Source organism: Ctenocephalides felis, unplaced genomic scaffold (assembly GCF_003426905.1).
Source record: "Ctenocephalides felis isolate EL2017-DRISC unplaced genomic scaffold, ASM342690v1 CF-g0.4_SCAFFOLD_01492, whole genome shotgun sequence".
In the NCBI taxonomy this organism is placed as follows: domain Eukaryota; kingdom Metazoa; phylum Arthropoda; class Insecta; order Siphonaptera; family Pulicidae; genus Ctenocephalides; species Ctenocephalides felis.
In genome coordinates this window covers 60,453,851-60,477,217 of record NW_020537646.1, presented here as the reverse complement: position 1 = coordinate 60,477,217, position 23,367 = coordinate 60,453,851, and the positions used below count along the sequence as shown (strand labels likewise).

At 30.1% G+C, this 23,367-nt stretch overlaps 1 protein-coding gene across 1 annotated transcript in view; it reads right to left on the bottom strand.

The window, feature by feature from the left end:
• Positions 1-22,416, bottom strand: part of LOC113369963 (fibroblast growth factor 10-like) — a 142,923-nt gene extending 120,507 nt beyond the window's left edge. Inside the window, exon 1 of the mRNA XM_026610593.1 lies at positions 22,250-22,416. Coding sequence (XP_026466378.1) covers positions 22,250-22,349 — 100 coding nt within the window. The 5' untranslated portion in view covers positions 22,350-22,416. The remainder of the gene's footprint in view (positions 1-22,249) is intronic.
• Positions 22,417-23,367: the final 951 nt, after the last annotated feature.

Sequence of the window (23,367 nt, the reverse complement as noted above, 5' to 3'; positions counted from 1 at the left end):
CTTAGCTATAAACCTTGTGAAGCCCGAGACCTTTCTAACGAATGCAAAATTGTCGAAATCGGTTCGTGCGTTCTGGAGTTATTTCGTCAGGAAAGAAAACCTGACTTATTTTTATATATATAAAAGATAATCTATTTGCAATTATTTAAAACAATTATTGATTATTTTTATTACTCGAATTTTTAATTACGGTGCGTGAAGTTCTAGCAATTTGCATTAGGGCACGATGCCATGCACCACTAATTTTCTTAGCTATAAACCTTGCGGAGCCCAAGACCTTTCCAACGAATGCAAAATTGTCGAAATCGGTTCGTGCGTTCTGGAGTTATTTCGTCAGGAAAGAAAACCTGACTTATTTTTATATATATAAAAGATAATCTATTTGCAATTATTTAAAACAATTATTGATTATTTTTATTACTCGAATTTTTAATTACGGTGCGTGAAGTTCTAGCAATTTGCATTAGGGCACGATGCATGCACCACTAATTTTCTTAGCTATAAACCTTGCGGAGCCCAAGACCTTTCCAACGAATGCAAAATTGTCGAAATCGGTTCCTGCGTTCTGGAGTTACTTCGTCAGGAAGGAAAACCCGACTTATTTTTATATATATATATAGAAGATAATCCAGTTAAAATTATTTAAAACAATTGTTGATTATTTTTATTACTCGAATTTTTAATTACGGTGCATGAAGTTCCAGCAATTTGCATTAGGGCACGATGCCATGCACCACTAATTTTCTTAGCTATGAACCTTGCGGAACCCGAGACCTTACCAGCGAATGCAAAATTGTCGAAATCGGTTCGTGCGTTCTGGAGTTATTTCGTCAGGAAGGAAAACCCGACTTATTTATATATATATATAGAAGATAATCTATTCACAATTATTTAAAACAATTATTGATTATTTTTATTACTCGAATTTCTAATTACGGTGTGCGAAGTTCCAGCAATTTGCATTAGGGCACGATGCCATGCACCACTAATTTTCTTAGCTATAAACCTTGCGGAGCCCGAGACCTTTCCAACGAATGCAAAATTGTCGAAATCGGTTCGTGCGTTCTGGAGTTACTTCGTCAGGAAGGAAAACCCGACTTATTTTTATACATATAGAAGATAATCTATTCGCAATTATTTAAAACAATTATTGATTATTTTTATTACTCGAATTTTTAATTACGGTGCGCAAAGTTCCAGCAATTTGCATTAGGGCACGATGCCATGCACCACTAATTTTCTTAGCTATAAACCTTGCGGAGCCCGAGACCTTTCCAACGAATGCAAAATTGTTGAAATCGGTTCGTGCGTTCTGGAGTTATTTCGTCAGGAAGGAAAACCCGACTTATTTTTATATACTCGTATATAGAAGATATATATATATATATATATATATATATATATATATATATCCACTATATGACGGCCTAAACAAATACTGATACGTATTGATTAATACAGCTGATTTCCTAATTGCTTTAGTTTTTTTTACTTGGTACTATATATATATATATATATATATATATATATATATATATATATATACAGGGCCGGTCCTGGGGTTTTTAGCGCCCGCATCCAACATATTTTTTTGCGCCCCCCTCCCCATTAATTTTAACTGTTTTAACAGTTTATTATTGAAATTATATAAGTATTCACATATTTTTTTTTAATTAATTTTTAATTATTCTGGATTTAGTACACAAAAAATTAGAAATAATTTAAAAGCGTATAAAATACATTGATTTTAAAATTATTTAGAAAATCGAGGCGATTCGGGGGATTGATTATAATCAAATATTTTTAAATTTTCAATCATTTTCAACGTATGTGCAATATTAATATTTGGGTTTTGAAACATTTTACTTACTTATTATGCGATTTATTTTATTGAACAAATAATGCAAAGAGAGCTAAAAAACTAGCTTTTCATTTTCAATCATAACACTGGTATTATTTCATGTTGGATTTTTTAAATTTTGATTTTATTTAATCTTTCATTTTATACAATATCCAAAATTGCATCGTAAACTTCTTCTTATTGATATCGTAGGAGCCAAATTGTATATATATATATATATATATATATATATATATATATATATATATATATATATATATAAGGGGCCATCCTGCCTTGCATGCGATGCATGCAAAAAATGCGGGCGCACGCCTTAGGGGGCGCCAAAACAAGTTTCGGAAATTAAATTTATAATATATTATTTATATTTTTTATTATTTATATAAAATCTAGAATACTTGATAAATTATAATAAACAATCTAACTTATAATTATTCTAAATTATAATAATAATCTAACTTAAATATTAATATTGCACATACGTTAAAAATGATTGATTTATAAATATTTGATTATAATCAATCCCCCGAATCGCCTCGATTTTCTAAATAATTTTAAAATCAATGTATTTTATACCCTTTTAAAATATTTCTAATTTTTTGTGTACTAAATCCAGAATAATTAAAAATTAATTTAAGAAAAATATGTGAATACTAATATAATTTCAATAATAAACTGTTAAAACAGTTAAAATTAATGGGGAGGGGGGCGCAAAAAAATATTGCATGCGGGCGCTAAGAACCCCAGGACCGGCCCTGTATATATATATATATATATATATATATATATATATATATATATAATAGTACCAAGTAAAAAAACTAAAGCAATTAGGAAATCAGCTGTGTTAATCAATACGTTTCAGTATTTGTTTAGGCCGTCATATATATATATATATATGTATATTAAAGTTGAAGGATGTTGAAAAAGAATCTAAATTTAGATCCGTTTGCTGTAAGAACCTTCTATCTTTCACAAAGAAAAATTTAAATAAAAATTTCATTCATATGAATTTTGAAGTTTCAAGAGATTTGAATTTATGTAAAAGATTTTTGAAGGACAATCCTGATATTATTGTTACGAGAGCAGACAAGGGTAATCTCACTGTTGTTCTCAATAAGGAAAATTATCTTTCAAAAACATATAACTTGTTGAAGGATGAAGTTTTTTATAGCGAATTGGCCAACGGTCCCACAGATCACTTAAATAGACAGACACAAAAACTTATTAATAATTTAATTGACAAAAAACAAATTACTAAATCATTAAGATATTCCCTTAAAGTTTTTCATCCTAATTTTCCTAAATTATATTGTCTTCCTAAAGTTCATAAACCAGATTTACCTATAAGACCTATTGTTTCTGATATTAACACTCCTTTAAGTAAACTTACGAAGCACATCAGCACTATTCTTTCTAAGGTTACCATTTTGTCGGAATTTAATGTTTCCAATTCTTTCAATTTAGTTAAACGTCTAAATAATTTACAAATTCCTCCTGATTTTTCTTTTGTCAGTTTTGATGTCATATCGCTTTTTACTAATGTTCCTTGGGACTTAGCGTTAGATGCTATCTCAGATCGTTGGAATGATATCCAACCCCACACTTCTATAAACTTATTTTGGTTCAAATACATTTTAAAATTCATTTTTAGTAATACTTATTTCTGTTTTGAAAATAAATTTTATTCACAGATTTTTGGTTTGCCAATGGGCTCTAGTGTTAGTCCCCCTCTTGCTGATTTAACTTTACAACTTCTAGAAAATTCTGTTTTGCCTAAACTTCCTGTTCAACCCTTCATATATTTTAGATATGTTGATGACATTCTTTTATGTTTAGATAATAACTATATGAACCATACATTGAATTGTTTTAACTCTTTCAGTAAACATTTGCAGTTCACTTGTGAACAAGAGGTTGACAATTCTATTAGCTTTTTAGATATTAAAATTATTAGATTTAATAATAACAAAATTTATACAAACTGGTATCAAAAGCCAACTTGGTCCGGTCGTTACATTAACTATTTTTCCTTTCATTCCCGTTCGATCAAAATTTCTATTATTATTTCATTAATTGATAGAGCTATTCTTTTAAGTGATTACATCTTTTGGAACAAAAATTTAGATTTAATCCGCGAAATTCTTGTAGACAATTCATATCCGTTAAAATTAGTTAATAATATTATAAAAAACCGTATGCAGTATTTAAATAATAATAAAATTAACATTAATAATAATAACCTTTCGTTACCTATTGATACTAGTTTAACAAATTCTTCATCTTTTCTGAATCGTTATAAAGGTATTATTTCCTTACCATTTTTAGGCAATTTTACTTATTTTTTAAAAAAGATATTTTCTGAAGAAGGTTTTCTTTTAGTTTCCAAATTTGAAAATACTCTAAATTATTTGTATACTCCTTTAAAATCAAAAACACCACAAAATAGAATTGTTGACTCCGTTTACAAGGTGAATTGTAATGATTGTGAAAAATTCTATATTGGGGAGAGTTCACAGTATATATACAAAAGAATGCTTCAACATAAATATAATTCAAACAATAAAAATCAATTTAAAACAATGCTTTCAGACCATATGCAAAATTTTAAACACACATTTGACCTAAACAATCCAGTTATTTTATATATTGAACAAAATGTTGACCTGAGAAGGTTTGCTGAATCTGTTTTCATTTTTTTAAATTCTGATTGTGTTAATAAGAGAACTTCTTCTTCCTTACTTTTTGACAGCTATCAAAATTTAATTAACTTATATAAATCTGATTTATTTTAATATTTGAACAATTTTTTACCACTTACACCATATATATATATATATATATATATATTATATATATATTAGGGTGATCCTTAAAATGGTCATTTTCGAATTTCTTTGCTCCCAAGGGCTCAAATGGTTCCAAACAGATAAAAAACAATTCTCTGAAAGTTTTAGCTCTTAATATTAACATTTAGATAGAGCGCAATTCAATCAAAGTTTTGTATGGAAATAGCATGGAAAATTTTTCAAAAATTTTAAAAAAGTTTTTTATGTGAAATTTACAAATAAATGAATAAAACTCATTTATTTATCGCTAAGTTATACCTAAAACATTTATTTTAAATTTTCAAAAATTTTTCCATGCTCTTTCCATACGAAGTTTTATTGAATTGCGCTTTATCTAAATGTTAATATTAAGAGCTAAAACTTTCACTAGGTATAAAAAAAGCCTTAAGATTTTCGTTTCAAAGTAAATTTTGCTTTCATTTTTCATATTTGTTCCATTTCCATAGACCTAACCACGCATGTCTTTCAAAGTTCATCAGATGCAAAACATTTACAACAAAAACAAAAGTTACAATTCAATTTCTCGAATAAACATGCCATTTTCTAAGCACTGACTCCCCATTTTTCATTTTCCCGATTATAATTTGTTTATATTTTTTAACAAGTCCTGTTTCAAGTAAATCAGCTCGCAATTTTTTGTCAATAAAGCCCAATAATTAATTTAATCTTTCGCAGGTTTGCGCTTATAGGATTGAACATTAGATATTTTCTTTTTCGATTCCACGGTAACTTCAAACAAAGAAAAAATTGAATAAGTAGAATAAGCAATTAACAGAGCTGTTATTTACTAATTTGCAGAGACATTAATCGGTTAATTCTTTCTACTGATATCACATTGCAAAATAAATATGCTTTTTGTATCTCTAGTTAAGTTAGATTGTTTATTATAATTTATCAAGTATTCTAGATTTTATATAAATAATAAAAAATATAAATAATATATTATAAATTTAATTTCCGAAACTTGTTTTGGCGCCCCCTAAGGCGTGCGCCCGCATTTTTTGCATGCATCGCATACAAGGCAGGATGGCCCCTTATATATATATATATATATATATATATATATATATATATATATATATATATATCTATATATATATATCTTATATATAAAATTCTTCTGTAACAATGTAAGTTTCATTAATCCTCCTAAACTATAATTCGGATTTTCATGAATCTTCCTGAAGTTTGTTCGGGAAATTTTCTAGAATGTATGGATTCATAGAAATATAGTTAGATTGTAGAAATAAATGGGAAAAATTACAAAAAACCGCTTATCATTGTTTGCCCTTGAAAATATTTGAAGCTTAGTTTGACATTAAAAACAATTGAAGACTGTCATTTGCAAAACATTTCTATTCACTTATAGGCTAAGGCAATAAGGAAAATGTAATGTCTACATTATTAGTGCCGAAAAGCAGCTGAGATGTGCCAAAAATTGAATTAATATAAGATGCAAATAATATAACATGCATCTGACAAGTGATGCAGTCTGCGCATGCGTCTGACGCGCACAGCGAATCGTGTTCTCCACTACGCGTGGATTGCTTTTGCTTGCAATAATTTTGTTTGCGCACTTTGCGAACAGATTCGCCGTACGAATTCGTGCAAAGGAGACGAGCCATAAGTGATTGCGCTCAAAAGTATTCAATTTGCAGTCGCTTTGCCTTACTATACTAAGTCACAATACAAAAAAAAATATTTAGAAGTTTCATTGTGTCAAAAATTCATATGTTTGTCATTGGGTACGAAATATTTACTCAATGGAGCGCTTTCGGTCTGAACTTTTTTTACTGTTTTCCAATTCGTTTGGAATTTTGGAACTAGGTTCATCTTACTCTTCAGAAGTGAAAACAATTTAGACTCCTTTACCACTTCTCGGGTGGATGACATTTCATTTCAGTGGTGTAATTTTACTTTTTTCAAAATAACGTTGGGTATCGATAAAAGAACTAATTATAAGAGAAAAATGTTTAATAATGTTTTTCAAATAAGCAAATACTTTTCAAGTTACTGGCTACTGAAAATATGTTTCTTTTTTGCGTTTTTCATCATTTTTTGCTAATATCTTCACAAATATAAATTTTAACGAAAATCATGTAATAAACAAAATTATATTAATTAAAATCTTTATAAATCGCTATCTTATACTGTTTTTGGAACATTATTAGGCTAGATATGAAAATGGGTTTTTATAGTGCTCAAAATAAGCTTTAAAATGAGTACTTCTGCGTGTGAAATGAGTAAACTATCATGCAAATAAAAGACGCATATAATGTTTTTTCATTTAAATCAAATAGTTTTTCAGTGCCATTTCCACCAAATTTGAAAATAATCGTATTCCATCTAGAAATAACTTGATTTAAGAGATCTTGATGGATTCTAGAAAATACCACAACTTTAGTACAAACGATTTTCAAAAAACTCATGATTTCATGAAAAAAAAAACTTTAAAAAAAACATCCAATTTTTCATTATAATATCTCTGAAAGAATACGTATAAAAGTATATATATATATGAAAATTCGAGGTATTTTTCTGACTGATTATTGTTGTTTATTATTTTTCCATTACACAAATATTGATAGAGGTATTAATTAAGGACTGCGCAGCTGTCCAACCAGAGGTCTTTCGCGCCCTTTAACCCTTCGCCGTTTCACAATGAGAGAAGTTACGGTAAAATGTATGATAGAGAAAGTTGTAGCTCATTTAATTACCTTGAAAATAATGTATTACAAGTTCTGATAAAATCAGAATTAAAAGAGTAATAATCCAATTAATGCGGTGGATGATGACGGAGTGCAAATTGTATTCACTTCTGAACTTAAGATAAAGGAGCGCAGTAAAAAAAATCACAGAGCAATAATTTTGTTGATCGTAAGTTGAATAGAGCACAGGTGAACAGGATTTGACAAATTAATTCACTTCAAATAAAAACTTAAGCAATAATGTATATTGATTTATTGGAGAAAAAAAATGTAATTTAGATATTAAAATTACTAAAAGCCAGTTAAAATATGGTACGGAATTATAAAAATTATAGGCAGCATTATTGAAGCAATTATTTTGAGTAGAAAAATAAAAGTTGATATTGCACCTTTGCAGCGAATGCTATATATTAATACTTTCTGAATGTGTTGTACTTTATAAAAGATTTCAATTTTCAACACGTGTATCTTATGCTATGACCATAAATCACGAAGGCAGACGATCATTTTTAGTGTGATAAATTTGGAAAAGCAATGTTTTAGTCGTGAATAAAAAAAAATCATTCATTTATACATCCACATCTACAGGTATGACTAAAAATACTATATAACCCTTAAATGCAATAAAATAAATTGAGATATTGGAAATAAATTTGTTCTATCTAATTTTATTGAACATTTTTTAATATTTCTTAAATGAATAATTAAAGTGTTAACTGTGGGAATTGAAAACAATCATTTTATTTGAAGCAGATCTACATTTAACATCACTCATATATTGGTGTAAATAGTAATTCAAAAAACAGTAATTATTATTTTTAACTAAGCAGTAAATATTAGTATAAAATATTGAAAAATTGTAGACGTGGGTACAGAACAACGTCTGTCGGGTCAGCTAGTATATATATATATATATGTTGCGCTAGATAAAATTTATTTAATATGAAAAATTGATAAAATGTAATAAATTATATTTATTAACTTCCCGTACGGTAGTTACAGTAATGGGCCGAAAATCGAAAATGAAAAGTTTTGCATATTTTCACGTTCTGAAGGTTTCTGAACATTTAGGCATACCTCAGAAAAAATGGATGTGTGTGTGTGTGTTTTGTATGTCCGCACTTTTTCATTCATGTTTTTGGGCGCATTTTCGAATCAACGGATTTGAATAGTTCAAAAAACATTCGATTCCTATTGATAGGGAGATGTGCTGATTAGTTTTTGGCAAAGGCAGGTCCAACCGTTACGCAAAGAGTGCAGAAAATAAATAAAAGTTCGATTGGAATAAACCAAAAAACATTCAGTTCGTAATAATGGGGAGAAGTAGTGATTAGTTTTTGGCAATGGCAGGTTCAGCCACTTCAAAGATATGGAGCAAAATATACAAAAAATAGCAGTTTCTGCGAAAAGTAAGCATCCGAATTGAAAGATTCAAAATAGTTTGTGTTGACAAAACAATTGCTTTTGAAAAAAAAAAAATTCAATAATTTTTTTATATATCGAAAATAATTTAGATTTTAATTTTAATTCTTGCTAGAGTTCTAAAGCTCACTTATGTACTTTAAAGGAATAATTTTAACTTTGCAATTCAGTTTACATAATTCTTATAAATATTCGACACTGTTACAGTATATATTTATAATGATCTATTTGACAATATTTATTATTTCTCGAACATTTCGATACGGTACTGAAAGTTCCAGCAATTTGCCTTGAGGCACGATGCCACACACTACTAGTTATTTTTTATATTCAATAGTAATCAGATTACAGTATAATTCTATGTGCTATTTGGCTTATATTATTCACTCACAAACATACACACACACTTTCAAACACACATATAAATCATTCTGATAAATATTATATCCATAGTTGGATAATCACCCCAATAAGTAAAATCACCAATACTGTTTATATGTGCAAGGATATGGTTTTGTTTTGTTTTGTTTTTATGAGATTTTTTATTACATTTAATATGAACAAATATATACAATCTGTACATTTACAAAATGAATATCTATCTTCATTTGAAGATAACAAAAACAATTATTTAAACTATAATAAATTCGCTTAATTATAACTTTAATCTAAATAATATTTATAATGTGGCAAAAATATCACAAAAACCACAAACAATATATTTAAGGACAATACAACACTAAGAAAAACATAAATGTGGTAGAGAATTTTTTGGTAAATTAAAACTTAAATATTTATTTAAACTAAACATCTTTTATAAAACTAGGTATCATTTACTAAACATTTTGAAAAAAATAATTTTGATATTTTATTTATTAAATCCATAATTTCCGGAACTTCTATTGCCTCATGTAGTATTTTGTTGGATATATAATGTAGATTCACTGGATTTCTTGAATTTCCAAAGAATATCCTTAAGGCTTTATTTTGAATTTTTTGTAATTTATTTATATTATTCTTGCTTGTCATGCACCAAATTGGTGAAGCATATATCATTAAAGATAGGTATATTGTTCTTTTATTTGATTTGTTCAGTGTGCTTTTGTTTTTTTAATAACGGATATAAAGCATATATTAATTTTTTTAGCTTGGTCAGTTTTGTATTTAATATGTTCGTTAAAGTTTACTTTTCTGTCACACCTAGGTATTTGACTTTACTATTCCAATTGATATCAATGCCATTTAAATTGATTTTATTATTTGGTATTGGATTTTTAATTTTCTTTGTGAATAATATGGTTTCAGTTTTGGACTCATTTATATTTATTTTCCATTTTTCGGCATATTTTAAGATCTTATTAATATCATTTTGGAGTCTTGATATTATGGTGTTATTAGATAGCGCTGATGTAGATATAGCAGTATCATCAGCGAAAGTCATCAGAGTGGCGTTATTTTGTTGCGGTAGTTCATGAATGTATAAACAATAAAGTATTGGTCCAATGATACTTCCTTGTGGTACTCCAGCTTCAATTGTCCTCAAGTTCGATTTGACGTTAAATATTTTTACACAAAAACTTCTATTATCAAGATAATCTTTTATGGTATTAATTATGTACTTCGGAAATTTGAGTTTTATCATTTTATATACCAATCCATTAATCCAAACTGTATCGAAAGCCTTTTCAATATCTAAAAGTATCATGCCTGTATTGTGTCTTCTATTAAGCTTGAATATAATTTGTTCTACAAGTATTGAAAGTGGGTGAAGTGTGGAGTGATTTTGACAAAATCTATATTGATTGTTTGGTATAATTGTATGTATGTTAATGAAATCTAGGATTCTATCCTTAAGTATTTTTTCATATATTTTGCTTAAGGTATTAAGTAAGCTTATTGGTCTATAGCTAGATGGTAAATCTGCATCTTTATTAGGTTTCTTAATTAGAACAGTATTACTAATTTTCCAATTTCTTGGAAAGTAATTATATTTCATGCTAGCATTTATTATTTTTGTAAAAAATATTATGGATTTTTTATCTAGATTTTTTAATACGATATTAGGTATACCATCGTCTCCAGGAGTACTCCTATTTTTCCTAGATTTAACTATATTTTTAACTTCACGAGGAGTGGATAATTTAATATCATTGCTTTTGTGGTTTGAATCATTAAAGAATTAACATAATTTGTGAATGTAATTGAACCTATATTATTATTTTGTTTGTGAATGTTCTCAAATACATCTGCTATGACATTAGCTTCATGTTCATTATCAATAATATACGTAGAATTTATTTTTAAATTAGGCATGATTTCTTTTTTCTTAGTGAGTTTTCTTGCGATATACCACACTTTATTTTGATCCATATTAGTTCTCCAAATTTTTTTATTCCACAGTTGGTTTCTATATATTCCAATATTAGAAGAAATGATCTTGGTTAATTTATTCAGTAGTGTTTTTATTTGGGGATCATTATTATTTTGCCATAATTTTCTTATTCTGTTTTTGTATTTGATCATATGTAAAATATGATCGGGAAGTTTGTCATATGTTACGTTATTTACTTTAGGAATTCATAGTTCCATTGAGTTTTGAATTATTGTTGTAAATGTTTGGACCACTATATCTATTTTAGGTATTGAATCAATGTGTTGCTTAATGCCTATTTTTTCGTTCATATTATGTCTGAATAAATCCCAGTTGGCTTTTCTGAAGTCAAATTTCGTATTATTTTCACTATTAATTTCAATTTCATAGTGCTCCCGTCAGTGAGTACTATAAATTATCACTCCACAATACCTATTGTGGAATCATTTAACATCATTCACGAAGACCAAAATAATTCTACTCAACTAGTTCTGAACCAGATGACTACAAAAAGAAATAACGATGATGCAGTAAACAGATCAACATCGTCGGATCCAACTCCTATTCCATCAACAAGTAATATGTCTTCAACAGCAACAATGGATCCAGAGTCCACTGCACGCGATGTGGTTGATTACACGAATAAAAACCCATGGCAAGAGGTAATTTCCGCTAAAAGACGTCGCCCGAAGAACGCAGTAAGTAATGTAAGCGTTCCCATAAAATTAGCCAACAAATTTAGCGCTCTAGAAAACAATGCTTCTAAACCATCAGACGAGGCAACAGATAATAAAAAATCTACTCCTCCGCCTTTATTTGTCTACGGGGTTCGAGATTACAATCTTATGATAGCGGATATTAATTCAATTATTAATGAAGACAAATACATCACTAAATACCTACCCAATAAAACTATTAAATTCAACATTTTTGAAATAGAAGACAACCGCAATTTTGTTAAATTTCTGCGTGAAAGAGACGTCGTTTTTCATACCTACCAGATAAAAGCGGAACGCTCATACAGGGTTGTACTCAAATATCTGCACTACGCTACAGATAAAAATGATATCAAAGCCGCAATTGAAAAAGGTCATCCTGTCAGAAATATTACTAATATCATACACCCGAAAACTAAACAACTGCTGAACATGTTTTACATAGACTTAGAACCCAAAGAAAACAATTCGTCAATTTTTAAAATGAATAAAATGTTAAACCAAATAATTCATTTTGAGCCCCCAATAAGATCATCAAATATTCCGCAGTGTGTAAGGTGCCAAATGTACAGCCATACCGCAGATTTATATGTGTAAAATGCGGCTCTGATCATGAGTCTAAAAAGTGTACAAAAGCAGCTGAAGCCCCGCCCCTTTGTTATCATTGCGGCGATAATCATACCGCAAACTACAAAGGGTGTTCTTACTACCTTCACCTTGTCGGTGCAGATAACGATCAAGCAACAATAGGCAGAAGTAACGGGACTTATTTACACACAAATGCAAACCGGTACAAATCCAACTTACACAACAATAAAATTTCACAGTACGCAAACCCTCAGCATATGTCTTAGGCTCAGGTAATAAAATCGCAATCAAACCTATTTAACAACAATCAAAATCACATTAACAACAGTAATTCTCCATCGATGTCTGATTTCCTGACCGAATTTAGAAATATGTTTAGCCAGTTAATGGAACAAAACACCATGATTGTCAAAATGTTATCAACATTAATCAACATTAATAAAGCTAAATAATGGCTAATATTTTAAACTTAGGATTATGGAATGCTAACGGCTTGTATCAACACAAAGCCGAAGTAGAATTATTTTTGAGACACAACAATATCGACATCTTTTTAATTAGTGAAACACACTTCACCAAGTATTCAAACTTTTATATACCAAATTACAAGACATACTTCACTAACCATTCCGATGGCACCGCACATGGTGGGACTGCCATTATTGTAAAATCTAATCTTCTTCATTACGAGCTGGATAAATACGAATCTGAAATTTTGCAAGCCACATCAATTTCAATAAAAATGAATTCATTCAACTTATGTGTTTCTGCAGTCTACTGTCCGCCGAGGCACAATATAACCAGTTTACAATTTCAAGATTTTTTCTCTACACTAGGTAGTCATTTCATCGCCGGCGGAGACTACAACAATACATAAACTCAATTACAGTGTTCTTTCTTCAGGTTCCCCCACCTACTGGCCGAGCGATCCTGCCAAAAAACAAGGAAATTCACAAGGAAGTACGAGCAAGCTACGACTTATCATCTGACCATAGTCCAGTAATAGCCAGCATAAGCACATCGGCAAGTATTTCTAAACCCTCCTCTAGGATCTGAAACCATAAAACAAACTGGGACATCTACCGGAAGTTCGTAGAAGACAAAGTTAACCTCAAAGTTATACTTAAAAATTCCGCTGATATCGAAAACACCATCGATTCATTTAATACTCTCCTATATGATGCTACAAAGTTTGCTACTCCTACTCCTGTTACGACAGAAAACTCCTGTCAGACAACAACATATGAAATAAAAAGGCTCATAGCAGAAAAAAGAAAAGCTAGGCGTAGGTGGCAACATAGTCATTTGCCCACAGACAAAAACATTTTCAATAATCTGAGTAACAAGTTGAAAGCAAGGTTAAAGGAACTCAACCAAGTGATATTTAATAACTATGTATCCAGTTTGAATCGTTTTGACAATTCTATCTGGAAACCCGTCAAAAATAAACTTAAACCTAACTTTCAAAATCCTCCAGTTCGTATGGATACCCAGACCTCTGCATGAGCAAGAAGTGACAAAGACAAAGCAGATATATTTGCGGAATACTTAGCTACAGTTTTTCGGCCTAACTATTTATCAAATTATAATGTCAACATTTGTCCTGCTTTAGACCATAATAGCAGTCACGAAAGCGAGAAACGTCTCTCAAATTAGTAGTTAGTGAAATAAAGAAAGTTAAAGCAAAAAAATCGCCTGGATTAGACCAAATATCTCCCAGAATGCTCAAAGAATTGCCTGTAAAAGGATTCAATATAATCACCTATATCTTCAACGCTATTGTGAGACTTGACTACTGGCCAAATCAATTCAAGACCTCTTTAATAAAGATGATTCCAAAAACTGGCAAGGATCAACACTTAGTCACATATTATAGGCCAATCAGTCTACTTCCTATATTGTCAAAAATTTTAGAAAAACTGTTACTACAGGATATTTTGAAGGAATCCAATATCTTTCCTGATCACCAGTTTGGATTTCGTAAAGAGCACTCAACCATACAGCAGTGTCACAGGATTGCCAGTCATATCTATAACTCATTCGAATCCAAACAATATTGCACCGCCGTCTTTTTGGACGTCAAACAAGCATTCGACAAAGTGTGCCACGACAGACTCGTCACAAAAATTAGACTCTATTTACCAGTAAAATATCATAATATCTTAACATCATATATTGTCAATAGAAAGTTTATAATCAAGGTTAATTCCTCGTCGTCTGACGTATTTCCTATCATGTCAGGGGTACCGCAGGGAAGTGTGTTGGGTCCATTCCTATACACCCTGTTTACGCGCGATATTCCTACAACGTCTATTACCACAATCGCCACTTTTGCAGACGACATATCAATCTTATCCACTGATGACAACCCTAGTACTGCTTGTTTAAAACTGCAGTACCATCTTAATTTGATTGAAGATTGGACCAAACTGTGGAACATAGGCATCAATGAGTCTAAGTCTAGCCATTACTTTCACTCTTAACAAACAATCGTGTCCTGCAGTGTTCATAAATGGCAATCAAATTCCAACAGTCAGCACCATCAAATATCTTGGAATTCACTTTGACAAAAAACTCACCTGGCGACATCACATTTGCACTAAAGTAAAGCAAATGAAAACGCGAGTTAAAGAACTCGACTGGCTCATTGTACATAGAAACAAATTATCGCTAGAAAACAAGGTCCTTATTTATAATATGATAATTAAACCGTTGTGGACTTATGGTCTTCAGATTTGGGGCTGCTCAAGCAAATCAAATATTGCTCTTATACAACGGATGCAATCAAAAATTATTCGTATGATCACAGGAGCACCCTGGTACATAACTAATCAGATGATCCATAACGATCTAAATATACAGTTCGTTAATGAAGTTATCAAATCAATCAGCGAAAAACATCACCGGAAGCTCGAAAATCATCCAAACACACTAATGGCCCCACTGTTAGCAACTCCAAACAGCAGAAGATTGAAGAAGAAATGGCCGAGGGATTTGATCTAAGCAAGATATTACTTGATGAAGAGTCCGCTATTAAACATTTATAAATCTTTTATTGAGAGAGTGTGTGTGTGAATGTCTGTGCGTATGTATGTACGTATGTTAGTGTATATGATAATTTTATAACATTAGATCATAAAATATGCAGTTTTCCAGTAAATGGCCAAAGGACCTGAGCCAATTAGTATACCACTTGCTGAAGTGATTACTATTATATAATTTATTTTTCTGTTAACGTGCGTGTGAGTATGTCTGTGTGCATGTACGTATGCATATGTGTGTATATATTAAATTTATCACAATAGCTCATAGGATACTTTGTATTCTGATTGCTGTTAATAAATAGATATAAAAAAAAAAAAAAATCAATTCCATGCAATGGAATGGATATGATAACGGGGTTGTGATCGGAATTGGTTTCAGATATTGTATATGGTAAATAGTGTGTATGAATATTTTTTGTTAATGATAGATCAATAATGGAAGGAGTTTGCAAACTATTAATAGGATATCTAGTTGGAGAAGAAGTATAATGTAATGTGAGGTCATTTGAGTTTTGTACAAGAAAATTATAAATACGCCTTCCGTTAGTATTATTATTAATACAATTCCAGAACTCATGTCGTGAATTGAAGTCACCAGCAATTAATATTTTAGAATTTAAATTGAGTATATTAGTTAAATCTATTATTTCTAATTTATTACATTGGATATAAATGGAACAGAATGTTGTTAATTCATTGTTAATGTTGATATTTATTGCTATCGCTTCAGCTGATTTTAAGTTTGGAATTTGTATCTGTTTATATTTAATTGCCATGCACATACCTCTTTTACCAGTTTATGTGATATCACTTCTAATTATGTTGTATCCAGGTATATATATATTTTATTATTAGTTTTCAATAAGGTTTCTGATATGAATACAAGATGTATATCATTATTTGTTAGTATATGGTTCAGTTCTACTAAATTTTTTGTAATGCCTTTTGCATTCCAATACATAATATTAAATTTGGATTCATTTATATACATAATGAAATGAAACATTGAAATACTAAACTTTGTTTTTCTTTAACCGTTGTTGTTTTTTTAATGTCATTTGCTAATTTCAGTAAGGTTTGAAGTGTATGTTTAACAGTAGGATCTGAAAATAATTCTTTGAAGTCTTTAAGTGTATCAAACATGTTACTCGTCGGGAATTCGTCTATGTTTGTGTTGTTGTCAGTGTTTACATTCTATCTTGGTAGGTTGGGGAAGTTATGTAATAATTGGGAATATGATTTCAAAAGTGGTTTAGGTGTGGGAGCTGGTATGTAAGAAATGGTATTTGTAGAATTTTTTCTCCTTTTATTTTTCTCGGTACGTTTTTCAAGATATTCTCTGAAATATCGGCATTTATTAAAATTGGCTGGGTGATTTCCAGAGCAATTTACACATATAGGTAGCTCATTATCAGTTTTAGGACACTCTCCAGGGGCATGTTCTTTAGTGCATTTAACGCATCGAAATTTCATATTGCAAAATGCTGATGTGTGACCAAAATATTGGCAACGGTAACATTGTGGCACTCTCTGAGATTTAGAAATTAAACGTTCCCACGATATTTTATGTCCAGATATGTGGTTAATTATTTTGAATACATTTAAATCTTGTTCGAAATTTAAAAATATTATATGAACCGGGAGATCGTATTTAATGCCGTTCACAGTCTTGGTCTTTCTTAATATTTTTTTAACCTTAATATTTCTTTCATTTAGAAAATCATAAATTTCTTCATTTTCAACATAGGAGGTATACCTTTAGCTACTATTTTTTATCACTTTGTAATGGATAAGTAAAATATTGGATTTTATCATCTGTTAGTCGTTTTTGTATTTGGCAGTAATCATGTTCATTATTATGTAGAAATTAAATAATTTTCTATGCCACGGTATTATGACAGTATTTGATCCTTACTAATTTTCTGGTGTTCATTTATGTATTTATTGTTCGGTAATTTACTCTTAATCTTACCTGCTGATGTGTTTTCTATCCTGTCACCGTTAATAGATCGTTTTCTGCTTTTAGCAGATTGTAAGTCTTCTTCAGGACCATTAGAGTCATTATTTAAAAGGCTAAATCTATTTTTGGTCTCGTAGTCACTATTTACAGTAGTTCCATTACCTTTCGTTATTCCTTGTGAGGTCGATGGTTGGTTATCATCATCCGAAAGTTCCATATTTGTGTTATTCTTATTTTTTAATGTACTTAACAAACCTGTGACATATTCGGTGTTCGTATTCGATGTGTCGTTCAGAATGTTATCCGTTTCTACAAGAGGTAATCCTCCATTGTAGTCAATCTTTGGCCCCCCCCGAAGGAAGCATTTAATACAAATTGCAAAAATACAATTGTAGCTTTTAGTTTAAAACACTGGTAAATTATTATTATAGCACTCACTTGTTCGATTTACGATTACGTAATATTTTTAAATCACGATGTATTCACTTTGAGGTCTGAGATCAATGTGTGCAATGATACGGTAGTGCTAAAGGTCGTAAATATTATAATTGGATGGACAAAAAATTGGATTCAAACATATAAACTCACTCCGTATGTTCAAAACGATTGGTATTGTCTTTGTCGAATATTCTTTTAATCATTTAATCGGTTGATCCGTGCTCCCAAATTATGAACGACAAATTTAATCCATACATATGAACATACTTACACCGATCATCTCTAGGGTATGCAAAAACTAGCCAGCACAACTGCACAGTCCAAACCGAATGTGTTTTGCTAACCGAAACTCCGCAAATTGCTAGTACTTCCCGTTCCAGAAATATTGATAAATAACAATATTGATTAACAACAATTGTTTTCAACATTTTCAGATAGATAATTATAATCACTATATATTTTATCGTTCATAAAATATACAGTGACAATCTTATCGCTCAAAACACTTGAAAAAGTTAACATTAGCAAGAGGTGCTGAATAAATCCATCTTTCTTACGATTAGAATGACGCATTTGAATTATATACATTTTTAAACTGAATTGTAAATTTAAAGTTCATATTTGAAGTATAGAACTGTGAATATTTTTGAAAAATAAAAAAAAAAACATTTTTGTTAAAAGTTTTGAAATAAGCTTGAACCGTATAAGTAAACTTTAAAAATTAATAATCTGGGTACGAAACTCAACAAAATTAGTACACATTTTAAAAATCTTATCAAATATCTGATAATTTATTGGGCATATTATCTAATGATTTTTTTTGACCGCCAAATATCTTTTTTTTTACTTCTTCATTGTATTTCCGAAACTTATAGACCTGCCTTACCAAAAATTTCAAGTAAAATATTTTTTGAATCATTCAAATCGGGTGCTCTGTTCTCTCAAAAACTGTTTTTGGCTATTTTTGCCACGTATCTTCGAAACGGATGAACCTGTCTCCGTCTGAGTATGGGCGTGTTTCCATACAGAATTGGCCCCACCCTGGTATTTAAATGATTTTGATGCCATTTCATAGCTATTTTCGAGAAAATCCGATATACCAAATTTCAAATCCGTGGCTCATCATTTGGTCGAGATATCATTGAAAATGTGTGAAAGTGGCCCCTTTTTTCAAACTCGTTTTTTGTCGCAACTGTAAAAAATATTGACAAACAAATAACGCCATTCTATTAACATCGGTGTGTACTTTATTATTATTAACAAATATTGTTTAATAATTATTTTTAAGGGCATGAAAAAATAAATATAATTTTTTGTTTTAAATTTTCGGGTAGTGGCGGTTGTTTGGACTAATTATGAATTAGCATCATTAGAAAGGATATACAATTTTCTTTTACGGTCTTAAATTTTGTTTTATTTCATGTGGTAGAACACATTCAAAAGTAGAAAAAACCTGAGCAAGTACACGCTCGCGCTCATATAACACCCGTGTAAGTCGTCTCTGATTTGCAACGACTAGCAACAGCACTGCTCGCCGCGCGTCTTCATAAACTCTGCATATGGTTATATACGTTTATATTTTGAATAATTATATATTTATATGTATGTGTATAATAATAATTATATTTATATATAATTGAATATATATTACTTATATATTGAACTAGTGGGGCGCATGGCATCGTGCCTTAAGGCAAATTGCAGGAACTTCCCGTACCAAAAATTATATATTTTTTTAAAAACAATTAACATTTTTGAAAAAAAATTACTTCGAAAAAATTAGATTAGTGAGAAACTATAAATTCGACAAAAATTACTTTTTTTTTGAAAAAAATTTTTTTTAAAAAAAAATATTTTCTTCATTTTGACATATTTTGGAAATTTTGAACTTTTTTTCAAAGTAATCGTACTGCTTTGACTGCATAAAGACAAAACGTCAAAGCGCGTAAGAGCCGCGTCGCCGTCTAACGGTTAAACATTGGTACGGAACCCATATGAATGTAAACAAAATTTATACTTATTGTTAAATTCTCTATAACATACCTGATAATTTGATGTGCATATGTATAATGATCATTTTTTACCGCCAAATGGCATTTCTTTTTACTTTTTTTACTAGATCTTCGAAACCGCTAGACCTGCCTTCATGAAAATTTGATCAATTCTTCATCTTATCAATACAAGTAAAATGTTTTTTGGATTATTAAAATCGAATCTTTTCTCGTAAAAACTGAGTTACCATTTTTGGCACTTTTTGCCCCGTATCTTCGAAACGGCTGGACCTGCCTTCGCCAAAAACTAATCAGCACGTCTCCTTATCAATACGAATCGAATGTTTCTTGAACTATTCAAATCGGTTGATCGGTGTTCCCGAAGTCGTCGACGAAAATTTGCATCCGCACACACACACACACACACATACATCCATTTTTTCTAAGGTATGCTAAAATGTTCTGAAATCTTTAAAACGTAAAGATATATAAAAATGTTCAATTTTTTTGCGATAACTATAACTTGCCCTACGGGAAGTTAAACTAGTGGGGCGCATGGCAACGTGCCTTAAGGCCAATTGCTGAAACTTCCCGTAGCAAAAATTATTTTTTTTTAAAAAGATTAACATTTTTGAAAAACTGTGAAAATTAGATTTTTGAGAAACTGTACATTTTTGATAAAAATTTACTTTTTTTGAAAAAAAAGACTTTTTGAAGAAAAACTTATTTTGAAATATTTTGAAAATTCTGAACTTTTTTCAAAGTAATCGTACTGCTTTTACTGCATAGAGACGAAATATCAAAGCGCGTAAGCGCCGCATCACCCTCAAACGGAACCCATAAAAATGTAAACAAAATTTATACTTATTGTTAAAATCTCTATAAAATATCTAACAATTTCATGTGCATATGTCTAATGATCATTTTTGACCGCCAACTGGCATTTTTTTTTACTTTTTTTACTAGATCTCCGAAATTGCTAAACCTGCCTTCATGAAAATTTTATCAGTTCTTTATCTTGTTAATGAAAGTAAAATATTTTTTGAATTTTTAAAATCGAACTCCGTTCTCTTAAAAACCGTGTTACCGTTTTTGGCACTATTTGTCCCGTATCTTCGGAACGGCTAGACCTGTCACCGCCAAAAACTAATCAGCACGTCTCCTTATCAGTACGAATCAAATGTTTTTTGAATTATTTAAATCGGTTGATCGGTGTTCCCGAAATCGTCGACGAAAGTTTGTATCCGCACACACACACATACATACACACACACATACATCAATTTTTTCTAAGGTGTGCCAAAATATTCAGAAACCTTTGAAACATAAAGATATATAAAAAAAATTATTTTCGATTTTTTTGCGATTACTATAACTTGCCCTACGGGAAGTTAACAAGTATATTATATGATTGATATTTCATACAATTATCACTAAATAAATAAAAAATAGATTGATAAAAAATATACATAATAATAGTATGTCGGTATATGATTTCTATTCATGCTACAGCAATATATAGAATGGCAAGTATACTAAGTTAGTCACAAATATATTAAATGCTGTTGCTAGTCGTTGCAAATCAGAGACGACTTACGGGGTGTTATATGAGCGCGAGCGTGTACTTGCTCAGGTTTTTTCTACTTTTCAATGCGTTTTACCACATGAAATAAAACAACATTTTGGACTGTAAAAGAAAATTGAATATCCTTTCTAATGATGCTAATTGAAAATTAGTCCACTACCCGAAAATTCAAAACAAAAAATTATTTTTATTTTTTCTTGCACTAAAAAATAATTATTAAACAATATTTATTAATAATAATATAGTACCGCCGTTAATAGAATGGCGTTATTTTGTTTGTCGATATCTTTTACACTTGCGACAAAAAACGACTTTGAAAAAAGGAGCCACTTTCACACATTTTCAATTATATCTCGGCCAAATGATGAGCTACGTATTTGAAATTTGGTATATCGGATTTTCTCGAAAATACCTATAAAATGGCATCAAAATCATTTGAATACCAGGGTGGGGCCAATTCTGTATGGAAACACGCCCATACCCTTTTAACAATGCTCTACGCTTTTGAAAATGTATTTACTCCTATGTGTCTTACTATATCTAATTTTATCAAAAGTTTCAAATACCGTCTGCTTTAAAATTACCAAAAACTAGTCTCATTTATGTCAAGATATCCGGCATCTTTCCAATGTTAATTCATAAAAAAACGACAAATATACAAGAAGAATTATAGATTTTCCAGGTTATACATCAGTGAGTTTTGTATATAAAATTACCTGAATGATTGGGTAAGTTTTTCACATCGGCGCGAATTCCTATGACCCTGGCTTTCTCTGTTATAGCTATATAATATCCCGTCTGACAATGAAGTTGCATAACGTTTCCTAGATGACTGTTTCCAGGAGGTAAATTGAAAAATATTGGTCCCACACCAACTACGCCACTGCTAGAAATTGAATAATATATATATATATATATATATATATATATATATGTATATATATATATATATATATATTCTTATATATAAAAATGGAGCTCTCTTTCAAATGACTAAGTAAAACTCGAAAACGGCTGAATCGATTTTCCAGTCTTAGTCTTGAAAAACTCGTGCCAATCCAGAGAAAGTCTAAAAGGTGAGAAATTATCTCAAATCTGCGTAGAAACTTTACATTTTTAATTTGAAAGTTTTTGGTAAACAGCACTTGATTCAAAATGGCCTCCCACACAATATTATCCAAATGACAGATGAATTCTACTCACATGTCAAATGGTTTTGACAAGTTTGACAAAAAACAGATTAACAGATTATGTGTTATTCTTTTAATTTTAAAATTTAATTATTTATATATTTTTAAATGTTAATAGGCATGCTTATTTTGATTTTATATAAGGTTTTCAATTAATTCTCAAGTGTTTGCTCACTGCCTATTTGTATTCTTTTATCAACAGCTTGAAATAATACTATTATTATTGATTAAGGCTTGCTTATGAAAAAATAAATAAATAAATTTGTTTCAAACACTGTGCTGTGCAAGTACTTATTGGTTTAATGTGAATAATGTGTTACCAAAGCATTTTCTGAATTATATTATTATTGCATATAGGTTATTCAAATTGAGATCCTAAATTTGGAATTTATCGAAGGAGACACTATAAACATTTCTGTCTAATCACTTATTGCAAGTTATAATAGACAGCGATATGAAAAAGAAAATTGGATTATAACACAGATAGTAATTTTAGAAATCATATTCATAAAAATATCAATTATGTGTACATACAAGTACAAGATCTTCGGAAACAAAGTTGTTTGAAAATTGCTTATGAAGATCTCATTATGACATGTGACGTCAACATAAGTACAGTTTAATTAGATATGGAAGTAATCATT